The sequence below is a fragment of the Ascaphus truei genome, chromosome 4 (assembly GCF_040206685.1).
Source record: "Ascaphus truei isolate aAscTru1 chromosome 4, aAscTru1.hap1, whole genome shotgun sequence".
NCBI classification, from domain to species: Eukaryota; Metazoa; Chordata; class Amphibia; order Anura; family Ascaphidae; genus Ascaphus; species Ascaphus truei.
Window position 1 is genome coordinate 214,533,228 of NC_134486.1, and position 25,397 is coordinate 214,558,624.

The 25,397-nt window shown below is 45.4% G+C and overlaps 1 protein-coding gene across 1 annotated transcript in view; it reads right to left on the reverse strand.

The window, feature by feature from the left end:
• KMO (kynurenine 3-monooxygenase) overlaps nucleotides 1-25,397 on the reverse strand; it is a 164,082-nt gene that overhangs the window by 42,779 nt on the left and 95,906 nt on the right. The window contains exons 6-9 of the mRNA XM_075596841.1: nucleotides 20,445-20,532; nucleotides 14,379-14,544; nucleotides 6,452-6,523; nucleotides 5,081-5,202 (exon numbers count right to left, since the gene is read on the reverse strand). Of these exons, the coding sequence (XP_075452956.1) occupies nucleotides 5,081-5,202; nucleotides 6,452-6,523; nucleotides 14,379-14,544; nucleotides 20,445-20,532 (448 nt within the window). The remainder of the gene's footprint in view (nucleotides 1-5,080; nucleotides 5,203-6,451; nucleotides 6,524-14,378; nucleotides 14,545-20,444; nucleotides 20,533-25,397) is intronic.

The window sequence follows — 25,397 nt, forward strand, 5'->3', positions numbered from 1 at the left end:
CACTCGTGAGAACAAATTGATGGCTGCCTGGTCTGGACCATACACTATCAGACGAATGAATGAGTGCAACTATGTTGTGCGGTTAGATGGAGAGACAAGAAGAAATAGGACCTATCACATTAACATGTTGAAGGAGTATTATACACAGTGGCATCAGTGTTGGCTATCCCCGATGGGGGACCAGGGGAGCAATGCTCTTCCTGACCTCCAAGGTGAATCTAGGCAGAGGGACGCAGTAGATTAGGTAGAGATAGGGTCCCAGCCCAATGCATAGCAGCGTGTGCAAGCAAAGGCTATGCTAGAGCAGCTTAGGGTTCTTTTCACGGACAAGCCAGGCAGAACACAAATCACAGATCATCCAGTGGAGACTGGTGAGCAGAGACCCCTGCATGCCTTTCGCGTATCATCAGAGGTGATAGAGAGGGAAGTAGAGGAGATGCTGTCCCCAGGGGTAATTGTGCCATCTCAGAGCACTTGGGCTTGCCCGGTAGTCCTGGTACCTAAGAAGGACGGAACCAGGCGGTTCTGTGTGGACTACTGGCAGCTCAATGCTCAGATGGTGTCAGATGCTTAGCCCATGCCCCGCATGGATGAGCTCTTAGATGAACTCGCCTGGGCAAAGTATCTTACTACCATGGATTTGTCCAAAGGTTATTGGCAAATTCCTCTGACCCAGGAGGCTAGGGAGAAGTCAGTTTTCATCACTCCAAGTGGCTTCTATGAGTTTTTAGTTATGCCATTTGGGATGAAGAATGCCCCGGCTACCTTCCAATGCCTGGTCAATAGGTTACTGGAAGGGATGCAAAGTTTTGCAAGGGCAAATCTGGGCGACATTGCAGTGTTTAGCAGTTCATGGGACAGTCATCTGGTACATGTAGCAGCGGTGCTGAGTAGGATCAGGGAAGAAGGGCTGACACTGAAACCAGCAAAGTGTTTAGTGGGTATGGCAGAAGTATTATACCTAGGGCACCTAGTGGGTGGTGGGCACCTTAAGACAGAATGAGCAAAAGGTAGAGGCTATAGTGCAGTGGTCCATTCCCTGGACCAAGAAGCAGGTTATGGCTTTTTTGGGCACAGTTGGCTATTTGTCACGATGTGCTCACCACAAACAAGGCGTGACTGCGGAGACGAGGTGGGGATGGATATAAACACCACCCACGCGTGGGTGTGTCTGGAGTGTAGGTTGGTCAAGGTAGCTGGGTCTGGGTTGGAGAGGTATGGTTAGTCAATAAACTTGCCGGGGTCTGGGTTGGCGAGGTACAGATCACTGCAGGTACTATTAGCTGGGGTCCGGGTTGGAGAGTGGAGAATAGTCGTTGTATGGATGCAAAGGTCAGGGCTGGAGAGGTGTGGATTGTCGTAGATAGCCGTTGTCAGGAGTAAAGAAGAGTGGAGTCCAAAACAAGCTGAGGACAAGACAAGACTGCAAGGCTAGGAAACAATGAACACAACGGAACATTGAATTATGCTCAGCCAATTTGCCAGTGGGGCAGCTGAGCATAAGTAGGAGAGAGCAACCAATGAGAAACCTGTAGCGTGGAGGTGTGTCAGCAGCGAGGGATGTGGTTGGTGAATCCGGAGCAGGGATCAGGTGGGTTGATGATTCCTGACAAGGTCCGAGGAGGTGGGACCTAATGTTGGCGCGAGGACGCAAGCCGGAAGAAGAGGTATTATGCCAGGAGCGGGGTGCGCACATGCGCGCCTTCTGCGGAGTGGTCCCAGAAGGAACGGCGTCCCCACTGGCGGCAAGAGCAGGGCAGACGGGAGCCCCAGCAGTGAGCGGAAGTAAGCAGGGAGCATGCTGAGGGCGGCGTGACTACCCGATCCTTAAACTATTATAGGAAATGTGTCCCTCAGTATACTGCTGCGGCCGAGTTTATTCGAGCATTTGCCCGTTCTCGGCCGCAGCAGTAACCTGGCGCGCGCCGGAGGGTGCCGGGCGCGCGCCGAAGCAGCGGAAGAGCGCCCTCCGATCGGGGCGCTCTCCCTCCCGCTGCCGGGTCCGCCGGGTCCCCCGGAACCCCCTGCCGCCGTCCCCCACATCGCGGGACACCAGGGCTCCCTCGGGGAGCCCTGGACACGCGTGCAGGGGGCTCTGGCACCCGATGACGTGTGACCGCGCATTGGTGACGCGCGGCATGCCGAGGGAGTGGGGCTAGCAAGCCGGGGCATCCCCCGGCTTGCGGAACTAGCCCTGCTCGAATAAATCGTGTCGGTAGTGTAGCGCCATTGCAAAACCCCTGACTGACTTGACACAGAAACGACTCCTGGTTCTAGTAGCCTGGTCTCCTGCCTTTGAAAAAGCTTTTCAGGCATTGAAGACAGCACTTGCTAGTGCTCCAATTCTGACTGCACCAGACTACGCGAAAAAGTTTCTTGTGCAAACTGATGCCTCGGACTATGGTATCAGTGCTGTACTCAGCCAGGTGGGTGAGGAGGGGGGGTGAACATCCAGTGGTTTATTTGAGCAGGAAACATTTACCCTGCGAAGTGGCTTATGCCACGATTGAAAAGGAATGCCTGGCCATTGTTTGGGCTTTGATGAAACTACAGCCCTATTTGTATGGCAGGACATTTACAGTGATCACGGACCACAACCCATTAAGTTAGCTACAAAGGGTGTCGGGGAAGAAGGGCAAATTGCTTCGCTGGAGTCTTGCCCTGCAAGAATTTGATTTCATGATTCAGCACAAGAAAGGCAGTGAGCACGGAAATGCTGAAGCACTCTCCCGACAGGATACTCCCTGCAAGCCAAAAGCCTAATGAAGTGTCAGGCCAGTTGAGCCGCCGAACATGGTGGCCTCAACCGAGCCTTCATCTTGAGGGGGGAGGTGTGACAGTGAGGGGGTAACCAGGCCATCAATAAAGGTATTATGCCGGCTGGTTACCTCTGACCATATTGGGTAGTTTAGAGTGTCAGCTCTTAGACCCATTCATGTTACCTACAATGTATGTGATTGGATTGCAATTACGGATTTATGTGTGTTTTACCTTTCCAGGAGTGCTAACCAGTGGAGATTCAGAAGCTATGAGTTTCAAGGGGGGTTATGTGGTCAAAGTGTTGTCAGATTGTGTCTTGGTAGAAGGGGTCCAGAGTTGCTGACCACCCCAAAAATGTATCAGGGAATCAGGTCAGATTCCCAGGGACATATAGATACAGCACTATTTCACTGAAACTGAACGTGCGCATCTTTCCAGTCAAACCTAGTAAACAAGGGACTTAGAGGAAATTGTGAAATATTTTTATTTTAACATTGTGTATAATGGTTAATGCTTATGCACAGTATACTGTATGAGCTGGGGATTTCCAAGTCCGTTGTTCCGAGAGAGCAGCTGGCTACCAAGTTGGTGCCACCAAGTCTGCTCGGGTCCCGGAGTTGAAAGCCTGAGAGATTGCCAAGGAGTGAAAGCCATTTTAGCCTCAAGTATCCTCATCCTGGCCTTATTGGAAGTCATTGGACTACCATTTGCCCAGCCCAGACATTGAGACGCCTAACTGCACGGGTGGCTTCTGACTAACAAGTAGCAGAGGTGCCAAGCTTGCGCATGCCCCTGTCAGATTACAAATCCATCCATGCCCGGCTTCAGGAGGCTGGCAAGTCCCTGATTGGCAGGTAGGAATTCTCCCATGCTCGGATTGGCTGGAGCATTTCATGAATGTGACTGAAATACTATAAGAATTAAATCTTAATTTTTGGCTGTGTGTCCAATCTTAAGTGTCACATTTAAAGTGTGAAGCAGAGTTAATTTTGGCGTTAATATCTCTGATGTTTTATTTCTATATCTTTAATCATGGATGGATTCTGACTATCTGGATAAACATTCTGATTTATTTCTTCAAACAGGTATGTTTCCTTGAGCTGAATTCTCCTACCAACAATTGCAAGAGAAATTAAGATTTAATTAACTATTGGGGTATGTTTCTGTGAGTTGATAGGCAGACCCCTCCCTTAATTGTTATTCAATTGCATGGAATCAGAGTATTTAAGACAGACTATCTAGTCTGTGAAGCCATATCGCTGTGTAACATCAAAGTGTCATATTTAAAGTGTGTGGCAGAGTTAATTTTGGCGTTGAAATTGGAAGTGAAGATTTGAGGAAGATCTGGACTCTGCACAACGTTGCAAATGTGAGAACTTTACTTTCGATACGCTGTGATTCTTTGTACTCTTTCTATCCTTCAGTACCTGGGAAGTCTCTCCTCCTGCATATCACTATGCCCTCCCTATTGCTTTTTCCGTTTACTGTTTCCTCACTCCTTTGTGAATGGCTCTGTTCTCTCCAACTTCATCACTCCCCACTGCACCATTATTTATACACCTTTCTTCCATCAACTTCTTTACCCCTCAAAAAAAACACCCACACAAATCCTCTATCTAAACCCTCTATCTACTAGTTCCTGCTGCTGGGGATCTCCCCTAAGCCTAAACCCAGACATACACACCTGATTTCACCCATGCCTCCCTGCCATCTCTTCCCCTGCAAATTGTGCTAACCCTCTCATTTTAATACTGACTAACCTTAAAACTATTTCTAAGGAATAAATGACAATTTGTTTTACCCCCTTGTTTTGCTCAATTTTATGATCCCGGTTTAAAAGGTGTAAATACCTGGTCTCCCGTGACAAGGTTTTCAGAAGATCAGCATACTATAGCTGGGATATTGTGCTATATGGTGTATTCATCAATGGATAAGGATAAGTAATGTATACTGAGGCAGGGAAACTGTCCTCGGGTATCCATGTAGGGTGAGAACATATAGTGGTGAGAATAGGGATGTAAACACCTTCTACATGTGCTGCAGGTGTTAAAGGTTTCCATAATGAATCATGAATCTAAAGTCTTGATTCATGAACTACAATATGCATTTAAGTTTCCCCTACCCATTTTAGAAATCACATCCGATCAAGAGACCCCTGCAATCTCAAAAAGCTTATGCATAACAATATCTTCAGTATGTTGGTCTTTGCTATATGTGCAATATTTACCAAAGTGTGTATGTAAATTACAATAAAATGCTTATTCCGAATTATGCAGACATAACACATCTTTAGTCCTTCCTAACTGACAAAAATACGTACTCTCCAATTAATTCAATCGAGTCTGGAAAATATTGCTTGAAGAAATCCAGCACTTGATCACCTGCACTGAGTTTTTCAAAGTCTTCAAATGGCATGAAGAGAGTGCATGTAAAAGTTTTATCCTGTTGAAATAAAACACAACACTTAAAAAAGGTGAGATAGAAAGATAATGAAAGGTATTTGGTAATTAAATAGCGCATTAAAGCCCCCAAAGAATATAACACACAAGTGCTAGTAAAAAGTGTATTAGTTGAGTCTCTGGCAGGTGCTGTGGGGGCGAGGGCAGGAAGATCACTACTTGGTCACCATGAGAATCCTGTCAAAAATGCAGAGCTGGACAATTGGTGAGAAAAATAACCCATCTATATACCCACAGCTTTCCCTGTATGTATCCACAGTTCCTCTGTATACAGTATAAACACATAATTGATTCTCCCCCCATCCCTCACCAGGTTTCCTGCCACATTCCTCTCTCCCTCATAGGGGCTTCCACAGGTGGTGATCTCGGAATAATATAATTGCACCATGAGGAGGCATCAAGGGCAGAGACTGATCAGAAAAAGATGAGACCCACATGGGGAATGGATTTATTGTACCCTTACATGATGCCCTTGTTCAGGAAATAAAGCTGCATGGAAGCACATTTGGACTGATGATTGGAAACGTATTTGAGTCACCCACCTTTAAATCATAGACAGGAGAAAGGGAACAGGCTTGAAGGAGAACGGACCTGAAGATGAGGTTCATCCCCCAAAACAATGCCCTCTTATTTAGTTTACTCTATGTTTTCTCCCTCCTTCTCTGTTCATATAATAAGATATTCCCTTGCTTTTACGGTTATGGGACGGTTAAATGATGGTCCCAGTACAGATTTGCTGAGATCCAATGCACTCTCTTGACTAGATACAGTAAGTATTTTTCCATATTACCGATTCTCTCTGTTTTTGACACAATGTCTTTTTTATAATGTGTTTTTGGTTCATAATATCCCTATCTGGACATCTATGCATTTTGTGTTTCTGTATTCACTTTTTTTATACAGTATGTTGATTGCTGTTTTTCACTAAATTATTCTTTTTTGCAATTTGCTTGTTTCAAAGTATTTCTTCGTTAGAGTGCTGGGAACTTCACTTATGTTTGTTTGACATTTTAGAGAGGAGAGGGCCTCCCGTTTAATCCTGGAGCACCATACTGTATACAGACCATTACTGTAAATCTGCGTTTCCGAGGGAATTGCTGTCAGACTCACGCATTTTTTTTTTTTTTTTTTAAGAGTGGGGTTGAGCATACTGAATGCTATGATTTTTCCATTTTTTTGTGAAAGAAAAAAACATGGAAAATTTAACTAAATTGTAAATTGTAGTGACTTACCAGATTTGGAAGTGCAATCATCATAAATGTGTTTCTTGGCCAAATATGGAGGTAGTTGTGCTCCATGGCAAACTGTCATACACAGAATGAGAAATACAGTGTCATACAAGTTTTACTAAGCATTGTAAAGCTTTTCACAGCAATTCCTGTGTTTTGTTTTATCACACTACAATCTGGAGATTACTGCAGTGGCTTGTCCTTTGTTTCTGGAAAGAAAAAACGGTCTGCTTTTCTCAAATATCACTAGTTGTTGCACTGGCTATTTGTACTTTTATACTTTGGCAGTTCCACTACCATTATACACTTCTGTGGGGAAAATGCCATACTTTAACTATATAAAAACTTACAAATGTAATACTTTTTCCAAGCTCTAAATCTATGGAATTCTAAATTACAACTCCAGAATGTATCTTTGCCAGAACATACACTGGAACACAATATTATAAACTTGTCTCAATTCAGAATGATGTCCCAAATTTATTGCATGTGATTGTTTTAAAGATAAAAATATAGTGTTGCAAAAGCTACCAATTTTGAACCATCCTCTTTTAAAATCCTTGATGGCAAAATCTGCCTACCCTTTTCTAAGCCTCTCTTGCTTGCTGGCAACTACCACCCTCCTAAAGCCCCTCGATAGTCCCTGATGGATGTCACCCAGTTTCTTGGCTCCATTTCCTGTCACAATGAGAAGAGCGAGTTGCTAGTTCTTGGGGATTTCAACTACAATTGACTCGACCCTAAAAGCCACAAAATCCAGATACAAATCAAGTAACTTAACCAATCGCAACTCATTTCCCAACCCACATGGACAAACCTGAAATCGCACAACCATTCCTTGCTAGACTGGATTCTCTCCTCAAATCCCAGCAGAATTCAATCCTCTGCCATCCTTCCTGATATTTTCAGTGACCATGCAATAGTGTACTGTGTAAGGCAAATTAAAACGCCACAATCAAGCCCTAAAGTTCTCCTCACTAGAACATTTAGAAACTTTAACCGACTAGAGTTTCTGGCTGATCTTACCAACTGCCCTTGGCACAGAATCGATTTAGTTCCGACCCTGATTCTGCGCTCGCCTATTTCCAATCCGAGTTCTTAAAACTCTGTGATACCTATGCTCCACTATGCAGAATAAGGGTACGGGGGGCCCACCTTCCATGGGTTACAACTGACCTTATAGCACTCTACCAATTCAGGGATGCCTTGGGGAAAAGCTACAACGTAACTGGCACTAGCAAGGATCTCAGTCACTACAGATGCCTGCGGAACATGTGCACAAGGCAAACAAGGCATGCAAAAGCACAATATTACTCTGACAATCTCCACCAGAATACATCAAACCCAGCTAACTTCTGGAAGGTTATATTACAGCCTTCAAACCATCAACAACCAAGTAATATCACTAAGGGGGATATTACTCTGACAAACCACACTGACATTGCAAATGCATTCAACGATTCCTTTGTGGGCTTTGCTACTAACTTATTAGCGAAACGCAACCCAAACCACAAACCTGAATCTCATCCTGGGAGTACCCATATAGCCCCACCCCCTCCCAACACAGCCCACAATTTTCAATTTGGCCCAGTATCCAAAGAAGAGATTACACTAGCGCTCCTCAAATTAAAACTAAGCAGCCAATGTGGACCTGACTTACTACAATCTAAGTTCCTAAGACTTGGTGCCCCAGCCATTGCCAAACCAATTGCTTCCATAGTCAACTCTATCCTGTCTGCAGGCCATATCCCTAAGATCTGTAAAACTGCCAGAGTTGTCCAAATCTTCAAAAGTGGGACAAAAACACTGTCTCAAACTACAGGCCAATCTTTCTTCTCCCAATACTATCCAAAGTCATGGAAAAATGTGTCCACTCCCAACTAAGCGATTACTATACCAAGAAAAATTTCCCTAGCCAATTCCAATCTGGCTTTCACCCCAAACACTCCACCGTAACTACCCTTCTAAAAGTTTGCAATGAAATCCAGTGTGGAATCGAACGGGGACAACTCACTGGTGCAATATGCCTTGATTTTGCAAAGGCTTTTGATACTGTTGATCATGTTATCCTGCTTAACAAACTCCAGAGCTCTGGATTAGGGAAGCATGCTTTAAACTGGTTTCAGTCCTACCTATCAGGTAGATCCCAACATGTGTCCATCTCAGGCTCTAACTCCAACCTCCTGGATATCACCTGTGGTGTTCCGCAAGGCCCTGTTCTGGGGTCCCTACTCTTCTCAGTGTTCATCAATGATCTTCCCACAGCTTGTCAGGAAGCTTCAATACACATGTATGCAGATGACACAATCCTATATGCACACAGCCATAGCCTCCCCAACCTTGAACACATAATTCAGTCGGACTTTTTGAGACTCGAAAACTGGATTTCCCAAAACAAACTGTTTTTAAACACTGACAAGACTGTAACAATGGTATTTGGGACCAAGACTAAATTTTTAAAGCTTCCAGTGACTGAGCTATAGATCAGAACTAACGCTAACACCACCCTAACTCCTGTTACTAGTTTAAATACCTTGGCATATGATTTGACTCCCATTTAACGTTTGGGATGCACATTGATACCCTGACATCCAAAACCTACTGTATGCCAAACTAGGTGTACTTTACAGGAACCAATCTTCCCTAAGTCTGCTTGTCAGAAAGCGTATCACACAGCAGATACTAATGCCTATCATTGACTATGGGGCATAGTTTACGGCTCGACACCCCAAACTCACCTTAGCAATCTTGAGACCCTCTACAATTCAATATGCCGTTTTGTCCTCCAATGCAACTACAACACACACCACGGCGAAATGCTCAAATCACTAGATTGGTCATCACTTGAGTCTAGGTGCAAAATTCATCTTTCCTGTCTTGCCTTCAAATACTTTCTGGGCAACCAACCCGTCTATCAACTTAGCACCTCATCCCTACCACATGCAGCTCTTATTATCTGGGATCTGACTCCAAAAGACTGTTCGTGGTTCCAAGGTTCAGCAAAGTATCTGGCTGCTCCTCCTTCTCTTACCGTGCACCACAAACTGGAACAACCTACCGAAGACTCTCACAGCCACCACCAGTCTAAACTCTTTCAAAACTAAAGCTGTCTCATATTTTTATCTGGTCTGTAACTGTTACATATGCCTATAATATATATTCTGTGCATGCTATGTCTTGTATATAATGTATTCCCTTTTCACTTATGTAACTATATTTGTAACCGTGTATTGTTTGTCATCTTAACCCTATTCCCGGGACATACTTGAAAACAAGAGGTAACTCTCAATGTATTACTTCTTGGTAATTTTTTTATATAAATACATTTAAAAATTCTAATATTTTGCCCTTGTAATTGGGGTCAAGTAAAGCATTGATCCATTTTCAATATAAAATATCTTGGCCAATTTCTATCTTATTTAAATCCAGGGACAGAACATGAAACACAGACAGAGCTCAGTGCTACATCCATTAACACAGATACACGGTGCAGTGTCTATATATATATATATATATATATATATATAGAATCCAATGCACAGCCGGCACACCATATGCAAGTAAATAAGTTTTGGTGCTTATCCCATAAAGCAATAACAGACCATACGATACCGGTTGCAACACGATAAATCATACACACTGCAAGATGGAAACCATACAGGTACAAATTTAACCCACTGTGGTGGGAAGTGTGGCGAAATCCAGAAAAAAATATGTGAAGATGGATTATAACGTTGGAAAAAATGACACAAAAAAATCTAAGTGTCACAAAAAATCCTACAGTAACATAAAAATGAACAATTGTCCAATATATCCAGGATAACATGAGGTCAGAATGAACGAATAACATGTGAAGTCCATCAATTATAGCATGGGGAATAAAGAAAAAATGCTATACTCATCCCCCCTTGAGATGAAGAGTGCAATACTATAGCTCAAAGATGCCAGACAGTAGTTTCCGCCAGATATCAGAATCCAAATAGTTGTAAGTCCCAAAGTCAACCAGAGAATAAGTGTCACCAAATAGAGTCTCAGGGTCACTGCAGCAGCTCCCACTCTACACGTGTTTCACCTTGCGGCTTCTTCACGGAGTGTAGACTTATACACTGGCGACACACTTTATTCGAGCTCGGTTAGTCCCACGAATTCGGGTATACCCGGGTGTATTGAGGTTTGTGACTGTTTTCTGCCCGAGTGCATTGAGGTATTTTCCAGGCAGGGATTGAAGCATTTTATTCCCGCTGGCTGCAATACTGCACAGTATATATATATATACTGCATTACAATTCATGAATTTATGCCATCTGGTAGACACGCGAAGCATTGCAGCCTATTAAATCCTAATCATTATCATTTAACAGATCAGCCGCCCGTCAGCCAGGCATGAACCCAGGCTGGGAAGGCAAACGCAACGGGGCTTGTCAGAGGTGAGGAGCGGCGCATTCCAGGTATCTGCCAGGTACATACTGGGTATTTGCTCGAATAAAGTGTGACGGTGCAGTATGTGTGGTGTGGTTTATATTGTGACCGGCCGGACTTGTTGATCCAGGGAAATAGTTTCCGTGGGATCTCACCTGACATTTTTCTTGCATTAGCTTGATATTCATGTATAGGTTCAGACTTTTTATATGGGCCATAGGTTATAAGTAGTCACTTAGTCCATTTCAGGGTTCTGCTTTTTGTTTTTATTTTGTTTTAGTTTGTTACAATTGAGGACATTAAAGTTACATTTTTTTGGGGATCTTTTGAGTGCTCATTTTTGAGACTTCTTGTGTCTTTGTTGTTATATATATATATATATATATGTAACGGGTATTCCCCCCCCCCCCAATCGCAGATATAGTGCAAGAGAACATACGGTGTTACCATAGGTGTGGTGATTTACCTGTTGGCTCACAGGAGGGCTGAGCTTCCGCTGCGGGGAACCTGGGGCAATTACAATACTATGGACAACCACTTACAATAGGTGCAGCACCTCCACCTGCGATGGCTCCCACCAGAGGGGGAGTGGATCCTCGCAGGACAAACACAATGATCACATACACAATGGGGTATAATAACTAAGGACTTTACTAACATGTAATACGACACATCACATTCATAACATAACCTGTGTCCCTCTCAGGAGGAGACACTAACCGTGACGTCTCGCAGGACGATTCCCCAACACTAGGTGATCCCACCCAGTGTCCAAAGAACCCCACCCAATGTCCCGCACTCTTGCAGAGAGTCAATGGGTGACTGCGCAGTCACTATTAAGCTAAGGGCCCGGTGGTGCACTTAGAACGGTAGATACCTGCCGAGCACTCCAGTGCTCGGATCAGCAACGCTTCACAAAGGGTCAGACGCATGATGAATCCGTCTGATCCTATCCTGGCGATATTCTCTGTGACCCCAACGTGGGTCCGAACTCCGTCACTGGAACCGCAGCATCCGCTGAGTCCCTAACTGACGGTATAGCAACGTGACACACCCTGCACTATAGGCCGTCCCTATAGCACAGCATCCTTAAGTGGCTTAAGGGTCAATCTCCTAGGGCATTCGGGGTTGCCTATCCTATATAGGTAGGTCTTGTACCCACCCTACTCATAATACGGGCCCTGGGCCATGGCTCCCCGGATTGGCTACCGCTATGAACCCCCCCCAGTTGCCTCGTACTATGCGCAACGCCGCCCTGGGCAATGGCTCCCCGGATTGGTTACCGCTATGAACCCTCCCAGTTGCCTCGCCACTTGCAACACGGACCCTGGGCTATGGCTCCCCGGACTGGTTACCGCTATGAACCCCCCAGCTGTCTCGTGCCACTAATTCACCTAAACGCCTGCCGCAACGCTCTGCAGACTAACCTCAGCCCCCTTTATCCCTGGCTATTCCCCAGCTCTGACTACCATGAGTGACAGGGTCCCTCTCAGAGACTATCCCTGGCAACACTCACTAACCTGAGGGATAAGGGCTAACTTGGACCTTAGGGCCGCTGGCCTAGTGCAGGGAGTCCCCGGCTCCTGCACCCTACCTCCTTTCTTGGGCTCCTGACTCTGACTCTCACTCTACGTAGCTCCAGCCCGCCAAATGTATCCATTCCTGTCCAGGGCAGTCCTACAGCCCTATTGGCTCCTATCAGGCATCTGGTGCCTGTCTCGCTATGCCCCATGGGAGTTGTAGTCCCATGGAGCCTAACAGCACATAGGGACCACGTGCGCGCCTTTCCTACACCTGCACTAACCCCTAATGGCCGCCGCAATCTCTCCCTACCTCTCGCGCGACTCTCCTGGCTAGCTCCTACACTCGCGCGATCACTGCGCATGCGCGAGTGGTGGAGTAATGGCGGCGCTCTCTTCGCCGGCCGCCGGGACCTTAGAGACGCGACCGCGGCCTTAGCAACGGCCCGATCGCGTCCCCGGCAACCGGCCCGCTCGCGGAGAGAGAGCACCGCTCCCTGCAACGGCCCCCACCCTTGGGATGGCCGTTGGGTCTGCCGCTGGCCTCCGGCAGCACCCGGCATCTCTCCTGGCCACGGAGGCTCCCTAGGAGGTCGAAGGGGGAAACAGGTGACCTGGCTACACATATATATATATATATATATATATATATATATATATATATATACATATATATATATATATATATATATATGTATATGTATATAATATATATAGAGATAGATATATATATATACAGTGTTCGACAAACCTATACATTTGCACGCCCCGGGCGAGTGGATTTAACATCGTGGCGAGCTCCTATTGGCCCAAGCAGCACACGTGTGGTATTAGGTGGCGAGTAGATTTTTTTGTTCGGCGAGTAGATTTTTTGGTGATTTGTCGACTACTGTATATATATATATATATATATATATATATATATATATATATATAAAGATATCTTTTGAATAAAATGGTCTTTTAGTTTAAATTTTGACAGATTTATTATAAATCATTCTTCCTGGTAATGTACAGGTTATTAAGAATTTATTTTAGTGTTAGGACCCTTGAGATGTGGTCTGCCATGGAGGGGCTCAAGGGCTTACAACACTTTGGCCAAAGGGTTAAACTAAAAGACCATTTTATTCAAAACATATCTTTATATATATATATATATATAGACACTGTACCGTGTATCTGTGTTAATGGATGTAGCACTGAGCTCTGTCTGTGTTTCATGTTCTTTCTCTGGTTTTAAATATATATTGCCATGCTCAGTAGCACTCCTCTTTGACACCTATACACATATATATATATATATTGTGGTTATTTTGGGGGTTCAATATGAGCTTATTGGGGTTCTGTATGTTTTGCAATTTCTATCTTATGCTTACATAAATTAATTAAAATGCAAAATCACAAGTCGCTAATTTAGGCGCAGATCAACAGAAGGGTGCTAAACTTTACCACACCTTTACTCCCATTCCTTTAGTGCCCTTTTGTGGATTTTAGCCTTAATATCTCGTCTGTAGTTGATTTCCTCATTACCTGAATTATAAGCTACAAATGTAGCAGACATTATTGCACTCACTGGAGCATTGCTGCGGGACATAAACAACACACCAGTGGGAGAAGTGGGCATTCTTTATTCAGCCGCACATCAAAATGGGGCAGGACTAACACTATTTCACCCGCTGAAACGTGCCGGCAGGTGCAAAAACATCTGCACTGTACATCTGTAGGATGCCAGCATTTCTTCATTTACTACAGATATAGCCAACATTTTTGCACCCGCTATTGTGCCGACACTAAATCGTTAAATTTGGAGCACAAATTGCACAATTCTGAAACTTGCGGCTTGATTGAATTGCAAATCTTATGATAATGTTTACAATAGCGTTGGCTACATCTGTATGAGCAGTGTAAAAAAAAGTATAATTATTATTCTCTCCTTTACATTCTTACATGCTTTTAGTTTAGTCTAAAAAAAAAATATTTGTGCACCTTACCTCACCATTCTTTGAGGGAATTGTCAGTTCCTTATACCCGTGAGGGATGTATACATGACTATAATTGAAACGTGATTTCCTGAAAAATTGCTTTCGTACAACAGAAAAGGCACCATCACATCCCACAATTAAATCACAATTTGTCTGTATTAGGTCTCCCTCCTTGCTGAAAAAAGACAACATTATAAATGTTTGCAATATTTATATCCTGACATAAAACTACTACTGTATGCTGTAAAAGCAAAAAGAGAAGAATAAAGCACAGGGGCACACTGATAAAAATGTTAAATCCATAAATTTATTCAGCATCCTTTAAAATATAAAGAGACAATATGGGGTGATAGAAAAAAAAATGCAAACATCAGTACACCAAAGAAAAAAATATATTCAGTAATTTATAGTATACTGTACAACCTGCATGGTATAAATAAACCCCGCACTTGGACCTCTAAGCGCCCTGGAGTCTAGATGTTTGATATCTAGAGTGCTCTTTCATCTTGCTATTGTGTACTACTGCACTACATACAGTATCAGCGATTCAATACAACATTTACCCAGTTTAATTAAGTAAAATTATAGAACATATATGATGAATTAGTGACATTTTTACATTGTATGCTATACAATACATTACAGATTTTCTTTGCTACCTATCACAATTATGCCCTTTTCCTACAGTATGTATATACATACTATGTAACTCTTAACCCTTTCATGAATTTGAAGCCCTAAAACAAACCTTTTGCTTATTCTTTAAGAGGGTGATAGTATTAAAGTCATAAAGGTTGACTGATGTGAGCTAGAGAGGGAGGCTCAATATGTGCTAAAGTAAGTGTCAGACTGTCTGTGCGCCTGCCAATACCACAAGTAATATGTGTTTAGATAAGTTTTTGCCAGTGTTCATCATTATAAAAAAAAAAAATTAATGGGAGGGCTATCCCCATAGGTGTGTTCTTGAAATGAGAGATTCGAAGACAATTACCTATTTATGAATACTCAAAAAAAATAGGTCAAAGAGATATATGGGAGTCCGTAATGTGCAGGGTTCCTTACAGAAGAAATGAATAAGGGACACATGAGAGTTCTCTTCTCCTTAATATTGTTATGATATGTAGCTCTATTCCCCCCACTCCCCTTGTTTGGGTAATGCGGCGGCTACTGAGTGTGTGGTGCTTTATCTGTGGCTTACAGGAGGCCTGAACATCCACTGCTGGGAGCCCAGGGTGTACCTGATCCGTCTGGTGACAGCGCCTCCACTTTTGAGGGTTCCTGACAGACCCGGATAACTCATTCACAGGACCCAATGCAATAAGATCACACACTTGTATTTAATAACAGTTTACTGAACACAGGTCAAATTAGGTATATCACTAATCCACATACAATATAGGCCTCGCACGGCCGTAGCCCCACCGTGCCCTCCAACCGTAATGTCCATCCCTGATGGGATTTCCCCAAAGAACTGAGATGCCCCATGGCACCCAACCTCCCTGGCGTCCACAAGAGCCAACCCACCCAATGTGTGAGACAGCACTGCCAACAGTAACTGAAAGTGTTATAGTTGGTGCATGTTGTGAGGTACCTGCCCAGGTGCTCCAGCACCCGGGTATGATCGTAAAGCAAAAGGGATCAACTGATCCAGCGACATCGATTGAAGCGCAGTCTACGCCTCTGCGTGGGATGAACTTCAGTAGGAGGGTCTTACCTTTTGATAGTCTATAATAGTACGGTGGTGGTCAGGCCACAGACCACAGTCCGCAAATCGCTGCGCGGCCTCTTCAAATGGCACTATACACTAACTTTATACAGCTACAGGTGAAATATCCCTAGCTAGGGGTTTCCCTGTAGTAGCCACAATCTGATTAGGTGAGTGGGACCTATCTTGGACCTAAAGTGTTAATCTGGCCTAATCTGGGTGCCAATGACACCCAGACCCTACCTTCCCTTTCTCTGCCCTGGCTCCAACTGCCAGTCACACTAACTGCCAGTCCCTCTAACTGTCAGAACTCAAACGGTTAGAATTCTAACTGCCATGCATCTCTCAGCCCTATTGGCTGCCTGGCAACATGTGATCTGCAGCCCTTGAGGCTGCTGGTACTTGTAGTTCCCCTGCTGTGCTATACTCCTAACGGCAGCTGCTTGCGTTTGCTACTGCATATCCCCCCCGCACTCTCCCCAGCCTCCGTTGCCTATGGAAAGGTAAGGAGACAAACAGGGGACCAGGAGGACCCAGGCTATACTCTCCCCATGGTGAAAGAACCAACATCCCGCTTAGGAACGACATAACCATCAACACAACATTTATATAATAAAAATGCATGACATGTATATACAACTTAACGCATTGCAATGGCTTTATATCAGATTGTACATTTATGTGAACATTACAATGACAGATTTAATTTTGATACGAGACCACTGCTGAGCTTTGTAGTGGGGTGCCCCTAATGAATCATAGGTTACCCGGTTGGGAGGGTACTTCATCACTCTTTGGCTTCTGCGAAGCTTTTCTTCGGCAACGCCCTCTGGGGAGTAATAATCATAAGCTTGAGGCTTTGGCATAGGAGGTGTAACAGTCTCTGAAATTTCTCTTACGGGTACGAAATAAGGACTCCTAGGGTCCAAAGGAGGGCTCATTGGAGCCACCTGAGTAGGTGTATGCTGCCTGGGCCCATTACACGTGGCTCCTTCGGGAGGTGCTGCGTGACTGTGATCTGAACTACTAGAGGGTCCTTCCATAGGATCCTCGGGTGTATCTGTTACTATTTCTGAGCTCTCATCAGCTCCACTGGGCTCACTGGCCAATGGTGTAGTCTCTATTTCAAGATCGTCATCTCCCCACTTACGGAATAGGCAGGAGATGATTTCGGTGTCAGACATTTACCCAGTCATCCACGTCACTTATACGGTAGACCGGGCGGCCCGGCATCTGCGATTCTACTTCCAATACTCTGTCTCACCAACAGTCGGCCAGCTTGTGTTTGCCGGAGATCCCATGGTTGCAGAGGAGAACGGCATCTCCAGGACGAATCTCCTGATGGCGGACCTTATGGTCATAGCGCCGTTTGTTACAGGCATTCTGATGAGCCGTTGCCTTCTCTGCTAGTTTGTAGGCTCATTGCAGGCTTTCTTGGAGCCGCATACTTGAAGCCACATACTTGAAGTGCGTCCTGTTGGGTACCCCGTCAGTAGATACCCTCAGACATATATCTACTGGAAGCCTTGCTTCTCGCCCGAACATTAGAAAGTAGGGAGTGTATCCCGTAGACTCGTGGCGGGTGCAGTTATAGGCGTGCATCAAGGACTCCCCGTGCTTACTCGACTCATTCTTCTGTGAACCTTTTAGGATGCCAAGCATGTCGAGGAGGGTCTGGTTGAATCTCTCTGGCAGAGCATCTCCTACTGGATGGTAAGGGGTCATTCGGTACTTAGTGATATTTAGCAATTTCAGCAACTGCCGGAGGAGGTTACTTTCAAAATCCCGGCATTGATCCGAATGTAGGCAATTGGGTAGGCCGTAATGTATAAAGTACTGCTCCCACAGAATCTTCGCCACCATGATGGCCTTCTGGTCTTTGGTGGGGAAGGCTTGGGCATAATTAGTATTATGTGGGGGGCAGACGGCAGGATAAGGGTTACAAAAAGTAGGGGGATTTGAACCATCCCGTCTCTAAACATGCATCATCTTGTGTATTGGGCGATTCACCTTCACTTTCAAAGGTATAGAACATATCTCAGCTCTATTTAAAGGTGGTAATAAAGTTAATAAATTGGATCATAGAGAAATGTATTGGATCTTTACGCTACGCACATGGATCCCATTGGGTCTCAACACCGATTGGGACCTGAGCTATTTTTTTATAGAACTGTTCCCTCATGCATTTATCTAGGATTGATGAAGATGATTGGGTTGTTTCCCCCCAACCTACCCCTCCCCCTTTGCCCCTTTCCCTCTCCCTTCTCCACCCCTTCCATCCCCATCTCCACTCTTTCCATCCCCCTCCCCTTTCTCTCCCCCTTCCCCCTCTCTCCCTGATTTCCCCCCTTTTCCTCCCCCTTATCCCCCTTTCCCTCCTCCTCTTCCCCACCACTTACCAGCTTTCCTTCCCCCCTCCTCCCCCCTTTTCTTCCCCCTCCCCCCTTTTCTTTCCCCTCCCCTTTTTCTCCTCATTTGCCCCCCTTTCTCTTCCCCCCTCCCTTTCCCCAACCCTTTTCTCCCCCTTCTATTCCCTTCCCCCTCCACCCATTCCCTCCCTTTCCCTCCCTCTCCACCCCATCACTCCCTTTCCCTCCCCCCTTCAACCCTCCCCCCTCCACCCCTTCCCCATTTCTCCTCCCTTCCTCTCCCCCTCACCCCCTTTCTCTTCTCCCCTCCCCCTCCCATTTCTCTCCCCATTCTATTCCCTTCCCCCTCCACCCATTCCCTCCCTTTCCCTCCTCCTCCACCCCTTCCCCTCCCTTCCTCCCCTTCCACTCCCTTCCTCTCCCCATAACCCCCTTTTTTCCCCCTCACCCACCTTCCACCCATTCTCTCCCCTTTCCTCTCCCCACCTCTTCACTCCCTGTCCCTACCCCTCCACCTCCTTTCTCTACCCTCCAACTTTCTCTCCCCCTCACCCCCTTCCACTCCCTTCTCTCCCCCTCATCCCCCTTTCTCTCCCCCTCACCCCCTTCCTTCTCTCCCTCTCCCCCTTCCCCTCCCCCTCATCCCCCTTTCTCTCCCCCTCACCCCTCCCCCCACACCTTCCTTCCCTTCTCTCCCCCTCAACCCCGTCCCTTTACCCCCACTTTCCCTCCCCTTTTAAATCCCCTTTCCCCCTCTCCATTTCCCGCCCCCTTTCAGTCCCCCTTCCCCCCTTTCTCTCCCACTCACCCAACTCCCCCCCTTTCCCTTCCCCTTCCCCTTTCTTGCATTTTCTTTATTAAAAATACGTAAATGTCGATGGTATCTCTCTCCCTTCCCCTCTCTCTCCTCACAATACAAATACACCCTGCCCAACAATAAACACACCATACAGTACTCCCCCAGCTCCACAATACCCCCTGCCCCATAATACACACACACACACGCGCACCACCTCCCGCACAATAGCCCCCCAAAAAAACCCCGCCCCATATATGTCCCCACCACAATATCCCTCCTCCCCACCTGCCTCCTTCCCCACAATAACTTTCCCAACTGCCACACTCCTCCACAATAGCTTCTCTACCTGCCCCCATCCCCAAAAAAGTTTCCCCACCTGCTCCCCACCCCACGATAGCCACACAACCTTACCTCGGGGGAGCCTCCGGCAAGTGCTGGAAGTTGCTGCTGGGCCACCCCACCGCAAGAAGGTCGGACCGTGCAGTAGTGGAGGAATAGGAGGCGCGCACCAGCGTCTCAGAAGCAACTTTCAGCTCCCACTAGCCCCCACGTTAGTCTGACAGCCCTGGGGTAAATTGATAGGTGCAGTCCTTCAGCACGCCCCCAATTGCTTGTCGCCCTGATCGACCATGCCTATCGATCTACCCTAAAGCAGGCCCTGCATGTACAATCTCAAGAACAACATTTTATTTGCTTTTTCCATGTTTTCTAATTCAATATCAATAGATTTGCTTGGTGATTTATTTAGTAAAATAATTTCAAGTATAAATGTTTGAGACCTATCAGTGTACCCAAGGGATGATTTTTTCCCCCTGTGTTATAAAACACCTGGCTTTATATACCTAGTCTGGTTAACAGATTTACTGTAAGTCAAAATTAACAAAAAACATTCAAATGTAACAAAATATCTATAACGATTTCCCTCCATCTACTGCTATGGAAAACAAATAAGTGGAAATCACATGAATGTCTAATAGAACATTTTTTAAATATTTCAATATTGTATTTTTTCATTTGAAATTTAAAATAGCTCTCTAAGATAAATATTTTTGCTTTCTCAACTGATTAACCTGCAGATAATTTCATTGGAAATGAGAAACTAGTGAATAGATAACTTTGCTTTTTCAATATTTGAAAATGTATTAATAATTAAACTAAACAAATATATAAAAAAACCTTTTTGACTATTTTCTTGTGCTTACCCAAGAAAAGCCAGTGTTCCAGAATCAGCATTGCAGGCGTGTAACTTGTGTTCAAAGTGCAGCTTGGCATTCGAATACTTTTCTGCGGCTATGAATCAATGGTGTAGATGAAAATAATACTTGTCAACAACAGGTAAACAGAAAAAACTAAATATGTATGAAAACATCAATTCATTTGAATGTTGTAGGTTCCCACATAAGTAGCTGTGATTTTGCATGCTATCTACTGTTAAAAAGTTAAGTTATAGGCTAAGGTTTACTGGGTAACACATGCACCGCTACAGAATTTAATTCAACTAATAATTGAAGTAATTCGATACGTTTAGTACTGTTTTCTGAACCAGACATCACTAGTTTTGCAACTGTGAAATTATTATTATTATTTGACAGAGATATAATTTAGGAGGTAATTCAATATAGTCTGAAAAAAGATATTTAAGTCAATGGAGTTCGTCAGCCGAGAAAAAAAAAATCGCCAAACGCGCGGTGTTAAGCCGTTTATCGCCAGCTTCTCAAACTCGCTCAATTCTAGTAGCCCCGGTCCGCTTATCAAGGCAGATCGCTGCTCTAGAATGGAGATTTTCTCTGCAAATCGTCCCACCACAAAAAGTTGGCAATAAGGTGGTGAGAAGCTTCCGAGAAGCAGTGAGATGGCACTTAAAAAAAAAGCATTTTTCCTGCATCGGATTGATGCCGGGAGACTCCGTAGCTGATATCCATTGATATTAGCACCGGACACCCCCAGCATGGATCAGATGCATGAAAAATGCATTTACAGGCAACTTCATTACCTTAGCGGCTAACTGCTAAGGCAATGAAGGGGTTAACCACCAGTGTCATGCTTATTGTGGGTAGGTGGGTGAAGGTGGTATTTGGCTTTTGGTGGGTGTTTAGGCCTTATGGGGGCTTGCGGGTGGATATAACCCCTTCATTACCTTAGCGGTAAATACAAGTATAAGAGGCGGTGTAACCTGTGTAACAAAGAGGGTCACATCAGACCAGACTGTCCGGACTGTGCAAAGTCCGGTGGACCACATCAGGAGCAACGCTCTCCAGCTGCGAGGCCGGTCGCCCGTGTGCGACTGGCACACAAAGAGGAGCCAAGTACAGCCGTAGGACTAGTCCTGCGGGGAACCTCCATGGAGAGATCTGCACTTGTCATCCAGGAACCAGCAGCAGAGACAGAGCGACATCAGATTGCACCAGTCGGGATGCAGTCCAACGATGTCCGGCAGAAGCATCTGCGCACAGTGACCATCGGAGATCACCAAGCAACCGGCTTACTCGACTCTGATGTCACTGTTACACTGGTCCGACCTGATATGGTCCGGCCAGAAGATCTGCTCCCGGGCACAGGGATGCAGGTGACCATGCCAGACGGAGGACCGCACTCCATTCAAGTTGCCCGGGTATTCCTTGATTGGTGGGTCGGATGTGGCATGAGGGAGGTGGGGGTATTGCCCGGGTTAGATATTGTGGTGCTCCTCGGTAATGACCTGGGGCACATTACTTTTTAGGGCGGAGCTGACTCCAACCGATGGGAGACCCAGCAAGCAATGCTCTGCCTGACCTTCTAGGGGAATCTAGACAGGGGGGCACAGTAGAGCAGGTTGAGATATGGCCTCAGGTCAGTGTACAACAGAAGGTGCAAGCAAGGGCTATGCTAGAGCAGCATAGGGTTCTGTTCACGGACAAGCCGGGCAGAACACATATTACAGAGCACCCAGTGCTTGCAGGTGAACAAAGACATAGCATAAGCATGCCTACAGAGTATCAGCAGAGGTAAAGAGTAGCATAGAGAAGGAAGTAGAGGAGGTGCTGGCCCTAGGGGTAATTGTGCCATATCAGAGCCCTTGGGCTTGTCCAGTAGTCCTGGTACCTAAGAAGAACGGAACAACTCGGTTCTGTGTGGACTACCGGCAGCTCAACGCTCAGACGGTTGTGGCGAGAGTGGGGTTAATCAGGCCCTTAATAAAGGTATTATACCTGGCTGATTAACCCCAACTCATATTGGGAGTGAATGGGTTAAAAGTATATGCATGACACTGATGTATTCTCCCCTTTCCCAGCCATTTTATGACCATTTTGCAGGCTGCTCCCTACCTGCAGTAATAGAAATAAATGCAAAGTGTGCCATAATGTTTTTAGGCACAAGATGGCATTGTGAGCGCCGAAACCAGCGCTGATTGAATAAGCGTGGCTGGCGCTGGGAGGTCTGTTTGAAGTATGGGTATCCATTTCCAAATGCTCGACCTCGTAACCACAAGTCAGTTGAATAAGTGGCTTGCGGTTAGATGTGAAGTGGTTCACTGATAAAATGTATCTGTACCTTGTTAGCTCCCGTAACTTGAAAAGCAGAAAGTCTATTGCCGTGAGAAGTGGGTCAATTGACGTGAGAAGTAAAAAGATCACAAAGAAAGATCTTTTTGTTCACAGATGCATCAGATTCAATCTCACCCACCCCAGTGTTCATCTGTGTTGCCCCAAAGGCGCACAGTCTGATGCCCCCCCCCCCCCAAGAACTGTTCCCCTCTGCACAGGACCAGCGTGCTAAGGGTTAACATGTGCTTGTTCTTTGTGGAATTGGCAACCCCACTCATTGGAATGTTAATGAGCCAAGGGGACGCAAAGAAAAGATCTTTTTGTTCACAGATGCATCAGATTTAATCTCACCCACCCCAGTGTACATATGCGTTGCCCCAAAGGTTCACAGCCGAAGGGCAGCCAAAGGGTGTGAGCTGTTTGTTTCCGTTCGCTGATGTTGGGTGATGTTAAAGTGATGTTAAAACTGCTCTATTTCTATCTGAAACTCATAAGCCCTTTATCCCCTGTACCCAATTTTCCAACTCTATCTGTCCATGAAATGTCTGTGAATTCACTTTATAACCCTGTTTTTTTAAATGTAACGATGTATTTTTTATAACTCTGTGCCCAGGACATACTTGAAAACGAGAGGTATCTCTCAATCTATTACTTCCTGGTAAAACATTTTTATAAATAAATAAAGTAGGTGAACTTGGCTTCCCACGAGCAAGCCTTTCAATTAAGCGGGCTAACTCAGGAACGCAGACACTAGCACTCTAATTTTTTGTGTGCAAGTCCCAATAAATAAACCATTCACACACATATAAAAATTACAGTTGTGACACCCCCAGAACATGATGTTTTAATAAAGTGTATGATACTGTAAGTTTTAAAATGTACAGGCAGAAACAGTTTATTCTGTGAGCCAGGGAGAAATCCTTTGGCATTTAAATATGCCAGGGGTAAATGAGCTGAGGGTATTTTCCTTCCTAATCAGAAATAGAGAGAAAGGTGTATTTACACCATCTCTCTAGCTAGAAGCTCATTAGTAGATGCACTCCGGGACTATTAAAACATAGCATTTATTAGGTATCATATTAAAATAAAGTCTACATGCATGAAAGTCATAATGTGTAATTGGTGTAATAAAAATAGGGTGGGAGTGGGGCAGGGGTGGTAGGGTTGAGCTAAAGGTGTATTGCCAAGTGTATACTAACCACCAAATAGGAAGGGCAAGTATGCAATGTTTCCACCTAAAGACACCTATCCATGATAGCGCAACTGTACCTCATGAGTACCTCATATTACTGGGGTATCTAATACTAGTACAGGTATAAAGTGCAGTCACTGGCACAGCATACCGATCAAACCAACCTATGATTGCTTGACGTGGAACCAACCTGCTATAGTGACCTTCAATGATGATATCAAGTGTAAAGGTTATGGCAGACCCAGATGGAATAACAGATAAATAGTACCCTCATATACCACAAGACAGTGTAAGGTAATAACTCCTTACCACTGTAATGTATGCACGGAGGTTTCAACACAATCATGGATTGGTGGTATGTGGATTGAGCCTGTGCAGGACAACCCCCTCACATGTCAGCAGCCCACCCCCTCACATGTCAGCAGCCCACCCCCCCCTCACATGTCAGCAGCCCACCCCACCCCCTCACATGTCAGCAGCCCACCCCCCCTCGCATGTCAGCAGCCCACCCCCCCACCAGCCCGTTTTTCACACCCACCCCCCACCAGCCCGTTTTTCACACCCACCCCCCCACCACCCCGTTTTTCACACCCACCCCCCACCAGCCCGTTTTTCACACCCACCCCCCCACCACCCCGTTTTTCAAAGCCTGTCAATACATCACATCAGCTAAATCCTTTCACAACAGTGACCATTCCAAAAAATATGACATCAGACAATACATCAATTGCAAGACAATTAATGTAATCTATCTCATAACCTGCATTTGTGGTCACAGATATGTCGGCAAGACTATAAGGGAGCTCAGACGACGTGTACTTGAGCATGTTAATTCAATAAACAACAAACTAGATACCCCAGTAGCTCGCCACGTCAATAACTTTCACCAAGCGGATGTAAAATGCCTTTCTTTTATAGGCATTGATCACATAAAGAATAATATTTGGGGAGATAACATCGATAATAGGTTGATGAAACGGGAGGCAGAGTGGATTTATAGATTAAAAACTCTGAATCCATATGGTCTTAATGAGGGTTTCACTTACACACCCTTTATTTGAACATTTACAGCAGGGCCCTGGGTATACGGCGGGTTCCGTTCCAGAGGCCCGCCGTATAGTGAAAATCGCCAGAAAGCGGATCCGGCGATTTTCACTTCTGCACATGCGCAAACCGGCATTTTTGCCGTTCTGCGCATGTGCAACCGATGGTATGTGCGCGCAACCTATGGTATGCGCGCGCAACCTGCGGTCTGCGCATGCGCACGGGCGCACCCGCCCGTTCTGCGCATGCGCGATTTACAAACCAACATGGCGGCCCCCTTCTTGGTGCCGCCGTATCAGCGGATCGTCGAGAAGCGAAGCGCCAAGAAGCGGGACCCTGCTGTATTTGGGGTGTGCAACAGTGAATATCCTCCTTATACATAATACCTATTCTCC